General features: G+C 46.1%; 1 protein-coding gene across 3 annotated transcripts in view; it reads right to left on the bottom strand.

The window, feature by feature from the left end:
• Nucleotides 1-14,787, bottom strand: part of cemip2 (cell migration inducing hyaluronidase 2) — a 116,540-nt gene that overhangs the window by 34,199 nt on the left and 67,554 nt on the right. For all 3 annotated transcript variants that reach the window (XM_072517375.1, XM_072517374.1, XM_072517376.1), the window contains 2 exons: nucleotides 14,498-14,586; nucleotides 13,042-13,173 (listed from right to left, as the gene is read on the bottom strand). In XM_072517375.1, coding sequence (XP_072373476.1) covers nucleotides 13,042-13,173; nucleotides 14,498-14,586 — 221 coding nt within the window. The remainder of the gene's footprint in view (nucleotides 1-13,041; nucleotides 13,174-14,497; nucleotides 14,587-14,787) is intronic.

Here is a 14,787-nt window from a genome sequence, read left to right as displayed (position 1 = left end):
CTGTAATGCCTGTTGTTCGTATCACTATAATGCCTGCTGTTCCTATCGCTGTAATGCTTGTTGTTCCTATCGCTGTAATGACTGTTGTTCCTATCGCTGTAATGACTGTTGCTCCTATCGCTGTAATGCTTGTTCCTCCTATCGCTATAATGCCTGTTGTTCCTAACGCTGTAATGACTGTTGTTCCTAGCGCTGTAGTGACTGTTGTTCCTATCGCTGTAGTGACTGTTGTTTCTAACGCTGTAATGACTGTTGTTCCTATCGCTATAATGCCTGTTGTTCCTATCGCTATAATGCCTGTTGTTCCTATCGCTATAATGCCTGTTGTTCCTATCGCTATAATGCCTGTTGTTCCTATCGCTATAATGCCTGTTGTTCCTATCACTATAATGACTGTTGCTCCTATCGCTGTAGTGACTGTTGTTCCTATCGCTGTAGTGACTGTTGTTCCTAACGCTGTAATGACTGTTGTTCCTAACGCTGTAATGACTGTTGTTCCTATCGCTGTAATGACTGTTGTTCCTATCGCTGTAATGCCTGTTGCTGCTATCGCTGTAATGCCTGTTGCTCCTATCGCTGTAATGGCTGTTGTTCCTATCGCTATAATGACTGTTGTTCCTATCGCTATAATGCCTGTTGTTCCTATCATTTTAATGACAGTTGCTCCTATTGTTGCAATGACTTGTTCCTATCACTATAATGCCTGTTGTTCCTGTCACTAGAATGCCTGTTGTTCCTATCACTATAATGCCTGTTGTTCCTATCGATGTAATGCCTGTTGTTCCTATCGCTATAATGCCCTTTGTTCCTAACACTGTAATGCCTGTTGCTTCTATTGCTGTAATGACTTGTTCCTATCACTATAATGCCTGTTGTTCCTATCACTGTAATGCCTGTTGTTCCTATCACTGTAATGCCTGTTGTTCTTATCACTATAATGCCTGTTATTCCTATCGCTGTAATGCCTGTTGGTCCTCTCGCTGTAATGACGGTTGTTCCTATCGCTGTAATGCCTGTTGTTCCTAATGTTGTAATGACTGTTGTTCCTATCGCTGTAATGCCTGTTGTTCCTATCACTGTAATGCCTGGTGTTCCTATCGCTGTAATGACTGTTGGTCCTAAAGCTGTAATGACTGTTGGTCCTATCACGATAATACCTGTTGTTCGCAACGCTGTAATGACTGTTGTTGATATCGCTGTAATGCATTGTTCCTATCGCTTTAATGCCTGTTGTTCCTATCACTGTAATGACAGTTGTTCATATCACTATAATGCCTGTTGTTCCGATCGCTGTAATGCCTGTTGTTCCTATCGCTGTAATGCCTGTTGTTCCTATCACTATAATGCCTGCTGTTCCTATCGCTGTAATGCTTGTTGTTCCTATCGCTGTAATGACTGTTGTTCCTATCGCTGTAATGCCTGTTGTTCCTATCGCTGTAATGCCTGTTGTTCCTAACGCTGTAATGACTGTTGTTCCTATCGCTGTAATGACTGTTGCTCCTATTGCTATAATGCCTGTTGTTCCTATCGCTGTAATGACTGTTGATCCTAAAGCTGTAATGACTGTTGTTCTAATCACTATAATGCCTGTTGTTCCTATCGCTGTAATGCCTGTTGTTCCTATCGCTGTAATGACTGTTGTTCCTATCACGATAATGCCTGTTGTTCCCAACGCTGTAATGACTGTTGTTGACATTGCTGTAATGCGTTGTTCCTATCGCTGTAATGCCTGTTGTTCCTATCGCTGTAATGACTGTTGTTCCTATCGCTGTAATGCCTGTTGTTCCTATCACTATAATGCCTGCTGTTCCTATCGCTATAATGCCTGTTGTTCCTAGCGCTGTAATGACTGCTGTTCCTATCGCTGTAGTGACTGTTGTTCCTATCACTGTAATGCCTGTTGTTCCTAACGCTGTAATGACTGTTGTTCCTATCGCTATAGTGACTGTTGCTCCTATCGCTATAATGCCTGTTGTTCCTCTCGCTGTAATGACTGTTGTTCCTATCGCTATAATGCCTGTTGTTCCTATCGCTGTAATGACTGTTGTTCCTATCGCTGTAATGCCTGTTGTTCCTAACACTATAATGTCTGTTGTTCCTATCGCTGTAATGCCTGTTGTTCATATCGCTGTAATGCCTGTTAATCCTATCGCTATAATGCCTGTTAATCCTATCGCTATAATGCCTGTTGTTCCTAACGCTGTAATGACTGTTGTTCCTATCGCTGTAGTGACTGTTGCTCCTATTGCTATAATGCCTGTTGTTCCTATCATTATAATGCCTGGTGTTCCAATCGCTATAATGACTGTTGGTCCTAAAGCTGTAATGACTGTTGTTCTTATCACTATAATGCCTGTTGTTCCTATCGCTATAATGCCTGTTGTTCCTATCGCTGTAATGCGTTGTTCCTATCGCTGTAATGACTGTTGTTCATATCACTATAATGCCTGTTGTTCCGATCGCTGTAATGCCTGTTGTTCCTATCGCTGTAATGCCTGTTGTTCCTATCACTATAATGCCTGCTGTTAATATCGCTGTAATGCTTGTTGTTCCTATCGCTGTAATGACTGTTGTTCCTATCGCTGTAATGACTGTTGCTCCTATCGCTGTAATGCTTGTTGCTCCTATCACTATAATGCCTGCTGTTTCTATCGCTGTAATGCTTGTTGTTCCTATCGCTGTAATGACTGTTGTTCATATCACTATAATGCCTGTTGTTCCGATCGCTGTAATGCCTGTTGTTCCTATCGCTGTAATGCCTGTTGTTCCTATCACTATAATGCCTGCTGTTCCTATCGCTGTAATGCTTGTTGTTCCCATCGCTGTAATGACTGTTGTTCCTATCGCTGTAATGACTGTTGCTCCTAGCGCTGTAATGCTTGTTGCTCCTATCACTATAATGCCTGCTGTTCCTATCGCTGTAATGCTTGTTGTTCCTAACGCTGTAATGACTGTTGTTCCTATCGCTGTAATGACTGTTGTTCATATCACAATAATGCCTGTTGTTCCTATCACTATAATGCCGGTTGTTCCTAATGCCGTAATGACTGTTGTTCCTATCGCTGTAATGCCTGTTGTTCCTATCGCTGTAATGCCTGTTGTTCCTATCACTGTAATGACTGTTGTTCATATCACTATAATGGCTGCTGTTCCTATCGCTGTAATGCTTGTTGTTCCTATCGCTGTAATGACTGTTGTTCATATCACTATAATGCCTGTTGTTCCGATCGCTGTAATGCCTGTTGTTCCGATCGCTGTAATGCCTGTTGTTCCTATCGCTGTAATGCCTGTTGTTCCTATCACTGTAATGACTATTGTTCCTATCGCTGTAATGCTTGTTGTTCCTATCGCTGTAATGACTGTTGCTCCTATCGCTGTAATGACTTGTTCCTATCACTATACCTGTTGTTCCTATCACAATAATGACTGTTGCTCCTATCGTTGCAATGACTTGTTCCTATCACTATAATGCCTGTTGTTCCTCTCACTAGAATGCCTGTTGTTCCTATCGCTGTAATGCCTGTTGTTCCTATCGCTATAATGACTGTTGCTCCTATCGTTGCAATGACTTGTTCCTATCACTATAATGCCTGTTGTTCCTATCACTAGAATGCCTGTTGTTCCTATCGCTGTAATGACTGTTGTTCCCATCGCTGTAATGCCTGTTGTTCCTATCGCTGTAATGCCTGTTGTTCCTATCACTATAATGCCTGTTGTTCCTATCGCTGTAATGCCTGTTGTTCCTATCGCTATAATGCCTGTTGTTCCTAACACTGTAATGCCTGTTGTTCCTATCGCTGTAATGACTGTTGTTCATATCACAATAATATCTGTTGTTCCTATCACTATAATGCCGGTTGTTCCTAATGCCGTAATGACTGTTGTTCCTATCGCTGTAATGCCTGTTGTTCCTATCGCTGTAATGCCTGTTGTTCCTATCACTGTAATGACTGTTGTTCATATCACTATAATGGCTGCTGTTCCTATCGCTGTAATGCCTGTTGTTCCTAGCGCTGTAATGACTGCTGTTCCTATCGCTGTAGTGACTGTTGTTCCTAACGCAGTAATGACTGCTGTTCCTATCGCTGTAGTGACTGTTGTTCCTAACGCTGTAATGACTGTTGTTCCTAACGCTGTAATGACTGTTGTTCCTATTACTGTAATGACTGTTGTTCCTATCGCTATAATGCCTGTTGTTCCTATCGCTATAATGACTGTTGCTCCTATCACTGGAATGACTGTTGCTCCTATCGCTGTAATGACTTGTTCCTATCACTATACCTGTTGTTCCTATCACTATAATGACTGTTGCTCCTATCGTTGCAATGACTTGTTCCTATCACTATAATGCCTGTTGTTCCTATCACTAGAATGCCTGTTGTTCCTAACGCTGTAATGACTGTTGTTCCTATCGCTGTAATGCCTGTTGTTCCTATCGCTGTAATGCCTGTTGTTCCTATCACTGTAATGACTGTTGTTCATATCACTATAATGGCTGTTGTTCCGATCGCTGTAATGCTGTTGTTCCTATCGCTGTAATGCCTGTTGTTCGTATCACTATAATGCCTGCTGTTCCTATCGCTGTAATGCTTGTTGTTCCTATCGCTGTAATGACTGTTGTTCCTATCGCTGTAATGACTGTTGCTCCTATCGCTGTAATGCTTGTTCCTCCTATCGCTATAATGCCTGTTGTTCCTAACGCTGTAATGACTGTTGTTCCTAGCGCTGTAGTGACTGTTGTTCCTATCGCTGTAGTGACTGTTGTTTCTAACGCTGTAATGACTGTTGTTCCTATCGCTATAATGCCTGTTGTTCCTATCGCTATAATGCCTGTTGTTCCTATCGCTATAATGCCTGTTGTTCCTATCGCTATAATGCCTGTTGTTCCTATCACTATAATGACTGTTGCTCCTATCGCTGTAGTGACTGTTGTTCCTATCGCTGTAGTGACTGTTGTTCCTAACGCTGTAATGACTGTTGTTCCTAACGCTGTAATGACTGTTGTTCCTATCGCTGTAATGACTGTTGTTCCTATCGCTGTAATGCCTGTTGCTGCTATCGCTGTAATGCCTGTTGCTCCTATCGCTGTAATGGCTGTTGTTCCTATCGCTATAATGACTGTTGTTCCTATCGCTATAATGCCTGTTGTTCCTATCATTTTAATGACAGTTGCTCCTATTGTTGCAATGACTTGTTCCTATCACTATAATGCTTGTTGTTCCTATCACTAGAATGCCTGTTGTTCCTATCACTATAATGCCTGTTGTTCCTATCGATGTAATGCCTGTTGTTCCTATCGCTATAATGCCCTTTGTTCCTAACACTGTAATGCCTGTTGCTTCTATTGCTGTAATGACTTGTTCCTATCACTATAATGCCTGTTGTTCCTATCACTGTAATGCCTGTTGTTCCTATCACTGTAATGCCTGTTGTTCTTATCACTATAATGCCTGTTATTCCTATCGCTGTAATGCCTGTTGGTCCTCTCGCTGTAATGACTGTTGTTCCTATCGCTGTAATGCCTGTTGTTCCTAATGTTGTAATGACTGTTGTTCCTATCGCTGTAATGCCTGTTGTTCCTATCACTGTAATGCCTGGTGTTCCTATCGCTGTAATGACTGTTGGTCCTAAAGCTGTAATGACTGTTGGTCCTATCACGATAATACCTGTTGTTCCCAACGCTGTAATGACTGTTGTTGATATCGCTGTAATGCATTGTTCCTATCGCTGTAATGCCTGTTGTTCCTATCACTGTAATGACAGTTGTTCATATCACTATAATGCCTGTTGTTCCGATCGCTGTAATGCCTGTTGTTCCTATCGCTGTAATGCCTGTTGTTCCTATCACTATAATGCCTGCTGTTCCTATCGCTGTAATGCTTGTTGTTCCTATCGCTGTAATGACTGTTGTTCCTATCGCTGTAATGCCTGTTGTTCCTATCGCTGTAATGCCTGTTGTTCCTAACGCTGTAATGACTGTTGTTCCTATCGCTGTAGTGACTGTTGCTCCTATTGCTATAATGCCTGTTGTTCCTATCGCTGTAATGACTGTTGATCCTAAAGCTGTAATGACTGTTGTTCTAATCACTATAATGCCTGTTGTTCCTATCGCTGTAATGCCTGTTGTTCCTATCGCTGTAATGACTGTTGTTCCTATCACGATAATGCCTGTTGTTCCCAACGCTGTAATGACTGTTGTTGACATTGCTGTAATGCGTTGTTCCTATCGCTGTAATGCCTGTTGTTCCTATCGCTGTAATGACTGTTGTTCATATCACTATGATGCCTGTTGTTCCGATCGCTGTAATGCCTGTTGTTCCTATCGCTGTAATGCCTGTTGTTCCTATCACTATAATGCCTGCTGTTCCTATCGCTATAATGCCTGTTGTTCCTAGCGCTGTAATGACTGCTGTTCCTATCGCTGTAGTGACTGTTGTTCCTATCACTGTAATGCCTGTTGTTCCTAACGCTGTAATGACTGTTGTTCCTATCGCTATAGTGACTGTTGCTCCTATCGCTATAATGCCTGTTGTTCCTCTCGCTGTCATGACTGTTGTTCCTATCGCTATAATGCCTGTTGTTCCTATCGCTGTAATGACTGTTGTTCCTATCGCTGTAATGCCTGTTGTTCCTAACACTATAATGTCTGTTGTTCCTATCGCTGTAATGCCTGTTGTTCATATCGCTGTAATGCCTGTTAATCCTATCGCTATAATGCCTGTTAATCCTATCGCTATAATGCCTGTTGTTCCTAACGCTGTAATGACTGCTGTTCCTATCGCTGTAGTGACTGTTGCTCCTATTGCTATAATGCCTGTTGTTCCTATCATTATAATGCCTGGTGTTCCAATCGCTATAATGACTGTTGGTCCTAAAGCTGTAATGACTGTTGTTCTTATCACTATAATGCCTGTTGTTCCTATCGCTATAATGCCTGTTGTTCCTATCGCTGTAATGCGTTGTTCCTATCGCTGTAATGACTGTTGTTCATATCACTATAATGCCTGTTGTTCCGATCGCTGTAATGCCTGTTGTTCCTATCGCTGTAATGCCTGTTGTTCCTATCACTATAATGCCTGCTGTTAATATCGCTGTAATGCTTGTTGTTCCCATCGCTGTAATGACTGTTGTTCCTATCGCTGTAATGACTGTTGCTCCTAGCGCTGTAATGCTTGTTGCTCCTATCACTATAATGCCTGCTGTTCCTATCGCTGTAATGCTTGTTGTTCCTAACGCTGTAATGACTGTTGTTCCTATCGCTGTAATGACTGTTGTTCATATCACAATAATGCCTGTTGTTCCTATCACTATAATGCCGGTTGTTCCTAATGCCGTAATGACTGTTGTTCCTATCGCTGTAATGCCTGTTGTTCCTATCGCTGTAATGCCTGTTGTTCCTATCACTGTAATGACTGTTGTTCATATCACTATAATGGCTGCTGTTCCTATCGCTGTAATGCTTGTTGTTCCTATCGCTGTAATGACTGTTGTTCATATCACTATAATGCCTGTTGTTCCGATCGCTGTAATGCCTGTTGTTCCGATCGCTGTAATGCCTGTTGTTCCTATCGCTGTAATGCCTGTTGTTCCTATCACTATAATGCCTGCTGTTCCTATCGCTGTAATGCTTGTTGTTCCTATCGCTGTAATGACTGTTGTTCCTATCACTGTAATGACTATTGTTCCTATCGCTATAATGCCTGTTGTTCCTATCGCTATAATGACTGTTGCTCCTATCGCTGTAATGACTTGTTCCTATCACTATACCTGTTGTTCCTATCACAATAATGACTGTTGCTCCTATCGTTGCAATGACTTGTTCCTATCACTATAATGCCTGTTGTTCCTATCACTAGAATGCCTGTTGTTCCTATCGCTGTAATGCCTGTTGTTCCTATCGCTATAATGACTGTTGCTCCTATCGTTGCAATGACTTGTTCCTATCACTATAATGCCTGTTGTTCCTATCACTAGAATGCCTGTTGTTCCTATCGCTGTAATGACTGTTGTTCCCATCGCTGTAATGCCTGTTGTTCCTATCGCTGTAATGCCTGTTGTTCCTATCACTATAATGCCTGTTGTTCCTATCGCTGTAATGCCTGTTGTTCCTATCGCTATAATGCCTGTTGTTCCTAACACTGTAATGCCTGTTGCTTCTATCACTGTAATGACTTGTTCCTATCACTATAATGCCTGTTGTTCCTATCGCTGTAATGCCTGTTGTTCCTATCACTGTAATGCCTGTTGTTCCTAATGCTGTAATGCCTGTTGCTCCTATCGCAGTAATGACTTGTTCCTATCACTATAATGCCTGTTGTTCCTATCACTATAATGCCTGTTGTTCCTATCACTGTAATGACTGTTGTTCCTATCGCTATAATGCCTGTTGTTCCTAACACTGTAATGCCTGTTGCTTCTATCGCTGTAATGACTTGTTCCTATCACTATAATGCCTGTTGTTCCTATCACTATACTGCCTGTTGTTCCTATCACTGTAATGACTGTTGTTCCTAATGCAGTAGTGACTGTTGTTCCTAATGCTGTAGTGACTGTTGTTCCTAATGCTGTAGTGACTGTTGTTTTGAGCTGTACCTGATGTACATTTGTAATTTTGTGTAAAAATTGAAAAAAAACTCGTTAACAGACATTGTTTTTTTAAAAAATCACAGAATCATTACAGCTCAGGAGACCGTTCAGCCCATCGCTTCTGCACTGGCTCTCTGAACAAGCTATTTCCTCTGTGCCATTCTCCTGCCTTCTCCCTTTAACCCTGAACATTCGTCCTTTTCAGATAACAGTCCAATTCGCTTCTGAAAGCTTCAATTGAATGTGCCTCCTCCACACTTAGGCAGCGCATTCCAGACCCTAGCCACTCGCTGTCTGAAAAAGCTTCATCTCATATCATTTTTGCTTCTTTTACCAATGACTGTAAATCTGTGCCCTCTTGTTCTTGTGGATGAGAACAGTTTTGCGCTTTCTACTCTCTCCAAACCCCTCGAGATTTTGAGCCTCCCTATCAAACCTCCTCTCAATCAACTTTTCCCCATAGGAAAACATTCTCAACTTCTCCAATTTATCTTCATAACTGAAGTTCCTCATGCCTGGGACCATCATTGTGAATCTTTTCTGCACCCTCGCTAACACCTAAAGTGATGTACCCAGAGCTGAATATAATACTCCAGTTCAGGCTAAACTCGCGGCTTACAACAGTTCAATCATAATCATAATAATAATCTATATTATTGTCACAAGTAGGCTTACATTAACACTGCAATGAAGTTACTGTGAAAAGCCCCGAGTCGCCACATTCCGGCCCCTGTTAGGGTACACAGAGGGAGAATTCAGAATGTCCAATTCACCCAACAAGCACGTCTTTCGGGACTTGTGGGAGGAAACCAGAGCACCCGGAGGAAACCCACGCACACACGGGGAGAACGTGCAGACTCCGCACAGACAGTGAATCGAACTCGGGTCCCTGGTGATGTGAAGTAACAATTCTAACCACTGTGGAACCGTGCTGCCCGTAACATTCAACATAACATCCTTACTCTTATATTCTGTCCTTATTAATAAAGTCCAGGCTACTATAACCACACTCTCAATATGTCTTGCAATGACTTATGCACCTATTCATGTAGGTCCCTCTGCTCCTGAAGCCTTTCAGAGTTGTATCCTGTATTTTATGCTGTTTCTCTATGTTCTTTCAAACAAAACTAATCACTTCACATTTCACTATTGCATTTCATCCCATACCTGTCCACCCACTCCACTAACCTGTCTACGTCCATTTGAAGTTCTACATTATCCTCCTCACCGTTCACAGTGCTTCCAAATTTTGAATCATCTGCAAATTTCAAAACTGTGCCCTATACACCACATTCTAGGTTATCAATATGGATCAGGAAAAGCAAGGGTCCTAACGCTGACTCCTGGGGAAATCCACTACAAACCTTCCCTCGGCTCGAGAAACGTCCACTATTTTAAAATCCATTCATCGCCCCCAATTAGTGTCAGCCACGACTCAGGTGGGCAAGAGTTCAAGTCCCACTCAAGTCTTCAACCCAAAATCCAAGGTTGGCACTGCCCACCGAGGGAGCGTGGCACTGACCACCGAGTGAGTGCGGCACTGCCCACCGAGGGAGCGTGGCACTGCCCACCGAGTGAGCGTGGCACTGCCCACCGAGGGAGCGCGGCGTTGCCCACCGAGGGAGCGCGGCGCTGCCCACCGAGGGAGAGTGGCACTGCCCACCGAGGGAGCGCGGCGCTGCCCACCGAGGGAGAGTGGCACTGCCCACCGAGGGAGCGCGGCGCTGCCCACCGAGGGAGTGCGGCACTGCCCACCGAGGGAGCGCGGCGTTGCCCACCGAGGGAGCGCGGCGCTGCCCACCGAGGGAGAGTGGCACTGCCCACCGAGGGAGCGCGGCGCTGCCCACCGAGGGAGAGTGGCACTGCCCACCGAGGGAGCGCGGCACTGCCCACCGAGGGAGCGCGGCCATGCCCACCGAGGGACCGCGGCACTGCCCACCGAGGGAGCACGGCACTGCCCACCGAGGGAGCACGGCACTGCCCACCGAGGGAGCGCGGCACTGCCCACCGAGGGAGCGCGGCTCTGCCCACCGAGGGAGCATGGCACTGCCCACCGAGGGAGCGTGGCACTGCCCACCGAGAGAGCGGGGCACTGCCCACCGAGGGAGTGTGGCACTGCCCACCGAGGGAGCGCGGCTCTGCCCACCGAGGGAGCGTGGCACTGCCCACCGAGGGAGCGTGGCACTGCCCACCGAGGGAGCGAGGCACTGCCCACCGAGGGAGCGAGGCACTGCCCACCGTGGGAGCGCGGCGCTGCCCACCGAGGGAGCGCAGCACTGCCCGAGGGAGCGAGGCACTGCCCACCGAGGGAGCGCGGCTCTGCCCACCGAGGGAGCGTGGCACTGCCCACCGAGGGAGCGCGGCACTGCCCACCGAGGGAGCGCGGCACTGCCCACCGAGGGAGCGCGGCTCTGCCCACCGAGGGAGCGCAGCTCTGCCCACCGAGGGAGCGTGGCACTGCCCACCGAGGGAGCGCTGCACTGCCCACCGAGGGAGAGTGGCACTGCCCACCGAGGGAGCGCTGCACTGCCCACCGAGGGAGAGTGGCACTGCCCACCGAGGGAGTGCGGCACTGCCTTCCAGATGAGATGTTAAACCAAGGTTCCATCTGTGCCCTCGGGTAGATGTGAAGGATCCTGTGGTCACTGTTCTGAAGACGAGTGGGGGCATTTTCCCCAATGTCCTGCTCAATATTTATCCCTCAACCAACATCACTAAAACCCGATTTCCAGGTCGTTATCACATTGTTGTTGTGGTAACTTGCTGTGTTTCCTATATTAAAACATGACTACACTTCAATGTGGCGTCTAGGGGCTTTTCACAGTAACTTCACGGCAGTGTCAATGTAAGCCTACTTGTGACAATAAAGATTATTATTATTAAAGTACTTGATTGGCTGTATAAAGCTGAGGCACATTCTGTGGCTGTGGAAGGAGATGTAGAAATGCAAGTTCTTTCTCTCCTTCCCATCTCCGTAACCGTCTCCAGCGCAAACCCCGCAACCCGCCCTCAGAACTCCATTCCTCAGACTCTTCCCCACCCGCACCCCCTCCCTCTTTGCCCCGCCACTGACGGTCTTCTTGACCTCACAGTCTGGAGTTCCCTCCTCAAATCTCTCTGGTGAGGGTGTGTTACCTTAGGAAGTGCGGGTTGCCGTGACAACACGCCTCTTTACATGCATATTGGTATGGAGAGCGATGGGAGAGGCTCTGACTTTTTTTCCATCCCCTGGCAGACCAGGGGTCTCCCCCACGCTCACCGCCTGTCATTGGTGCGTGTTGACAGGAGCTGCAGGTTGGTCGTCAACCAGTTTGGCCATGTCGCTGCCTCTCTCATCTTGCTAAAACCATGATGTGGAGATGCCGGCGTTGGACTGGGGTGAGCACAGTACGAAGTCTTACAACACCAGGTTAAAGTCCAACAGGTTTATTTGGAATCACTAGCTTTCGGAGCGTAGCTCCTTCACCTATCGCCATCTTTGGCCCAGTCTCTATCTTTGCTTGATTACATCTGTAAGAAGCAACACCTGTTGAGACATTTGTCCACATTAAGGAAGCTACGATGCCGATGCCTCTTACTGAGTGAGGATAGGAGTGGACTAGTTGGTACACGGAAGAGGAACTTTAATCTTTGGCCGCATCCCAGGATTGGTAAAGCCCTGGAAGTCGGTTCCCGGTTTAGTCAAGAAATGCAAGGGAAAATAAATAGAAGCAGTCATTGAGAACATGACCATGATTTAATCGAAAAGGCCTCCGAGTGGAACTCACTACCTCAGGCGGTCGTTGAGGTGAAGAATATTGATGGATTTAAGGGGGAGTTGGATAAAAGCGTGAGGGAGTGAAGGTGAGAGGGATGAGCTGATAGATTGGATTGGATTGGATTTTGTTTATTGTCACGTGTACCGAGGTACAGTGAAAAGTATTTTTCTGCGAGCAGCTCAACAGATCATTAAGTACATGATAAGAATATACATAATAGGGCAACACAAGGTACACAATGTAACTACATAGACACCGGCATCGGGTGAAGCATAGAGGAGTAGTATTAATCAGGTCAGTCCATAAGAGGGGCGTTTAGGAGTCTGGTAACAGTGGGGAAGAAGCTGTTTTTGAGTCTGTTCGTGCGTGTTCTCAGACTTCTGTATCTCCTGCCCGATGGAAGAAGTTGGAAGAGTGAGTAAACCGGTGGGAGGGGTCTTTGATTATGCTGCCCGCTTTCCCCAGGCACCGGGAGGTGGAGATGGAGTCAATGGATGGGAGGCAGGTTCGTGTGATGGATTGGGTGTGATAGAGTGCGATGAGCTACGAGTGGGAGGAGGCTCGTATGGACCATGAGTGCCAGAATGGAACAGAGGAGCCAAGTGGTCTGTTTAGATCTGTAGATATAACGTGAAGGCTTCGAAGCCTCTCCTTTTAAACCCGATTTTAAATCGCAGCAGGTTAGAACATCGCCTACCCCGAATTCCGAAAGACGATGTCTCCTCCTCGGACCCAAGCACCGTGGTCGTTATTTTTGAATGCTATCAGCCGGTCGATGAGGGCGGCGATGCGCGGCTTCTGTGGGTCAGCGTCTTGGTGAGGACGGAACCTTAACGCAAGGGGTAAAAAACATAACGCTGCTGAAAAACGTCCCACAGGCAAAATGACTGGAGTCCTGCAGTGGATGTTTCCCCTGTCCGGAGAAAGCACCTGGATGCTGCGATGGGGGAGAGCTCTGGAAAGATGTACTTGACACCATTATGGCCCAGGACTCAGCTTGACAGCCCCACCGGAAGCTCAGGAGCAGAGACAATGAGAGGTTTCAAAAGAAAACTGGACCTGCACCTCGAGGGAAACGGGTTTGAAGGACAGGGCACTGGGACTGACTTCATTGCTCCACCAAGAGCCGGCATAAAGTCAATGGACTGAATGGCCTCCTTCTGCGCTTTATTGACTCGACAGTACAACATGTACTCTCTCTAAGCCAAGCCAGAATGGATTCCACTGAAACGAAAAGCATTTTGAGATGTGCCATTGCAGTGAATGACAGTCAGCCATGCCTCAGTTGGGTAGCACTCTCACCTCTCGAGTCAGTAGGTTGTAGGTTCAAATCTCACTCCCGATCCCCAAGCACAAAATCTCGGATTGACACTCCTGCTGCCCGTCCTGGGAATGCTGCACTGCCGGCGCCTGCCTCCTTTCAGAAGAGGCACTGAACTGGGGGCCGGTCCAACCTTCTCAGGCGAGTGCAAATAATCTCCCGGACATTGTTTCAAAGGAGAGCAGGAAGGATCGTCCTGGCCCACGTGTATCCTGCGACCAACATAACCCAAAAAAGAACTATCTTTTCACCATTGACGTTCGTGGGATCCTACTATGTATCAATTGGCTGCCACGCTTCCTTCAAAGCAACAGAGGTACTTCATTCGTTGTGAAGCACTTTGGGATGTCCTGAGGTAGTGAAAGATGCTATTTGAATGCAAGCCCATTCTACCACATCGCACATTAAGTTCTTTTAATGCGGACTCTACAGAGAAATGGGGGGGTGGGTACGAGGGGAGACACAGCATACTGGTAATACCACTGTACTAATAATCCAGAGACCCACCATGGCAGCCGGAAGAATTTAAATTCAATGAATTAATCTGAAATTAAAAACTGGTCGCAGTAGTAGATTGGCGTAAAAACCCACCTGGTTCACTAATGTCCCTTTTTAGTGAAGGAAATCTGCCGCCCTTACCCGGTCTGGCCTACACGTCGGATTCAAATAATGTAGTTGACTCTGAAATGGCCTCGCAAACCATTCAGTTCGAGGGTAATTATTGAGGGTTAACAAATGCTGGCCTCACTGGGGATGCCCTCACCCCATGAATGGTTAAAGAAAATATTACACTTCCCAGATAATTTGGCAAAAGGTCAACGCCCTGACTCACCTTGCGCTGTTGTCTAAACAGAGGTATTCCCTGGGGTCATCAGCACTGGCGTTGGTGATTTTCACTCCCTTGTCAATAAACAGTCCAGCCTGGCAGCAAAGGGCGGAGAACCATCACAGCAAATCCAAACCAACATTGCGTCACGTTACTCGTTATTCTTGTACAAATTACAAAACAATGTCAAGAGTAAACCTTCCGGGGGAACCCAGTTCATCATATAATCTGGAACCAAGACGATGGAAGTGCCTGCGATCTGCACCCTATCCAAAATCTGAACGGGAAGTCCAAAT

The sequence above is a fragment of the Scyliorhinus torazame genome, chromosome 9 (assembly GCF_047496885.1).
Source record: "Scyliorhinus torazame isolate Kashiwa2021f chromosome 9, sScyTor2.1, whole genome shotgun sequence".
NCBI lineage: Eukaryota > Metazoa > Chordata > Chondrichthyes > Carcharhiniformes > Scyliorhinidae > Scyliorhinus > Scyliorhinus torazame.
This window is presented reverse-complemented; position numbering and strand designations above follow the sequence as displayed.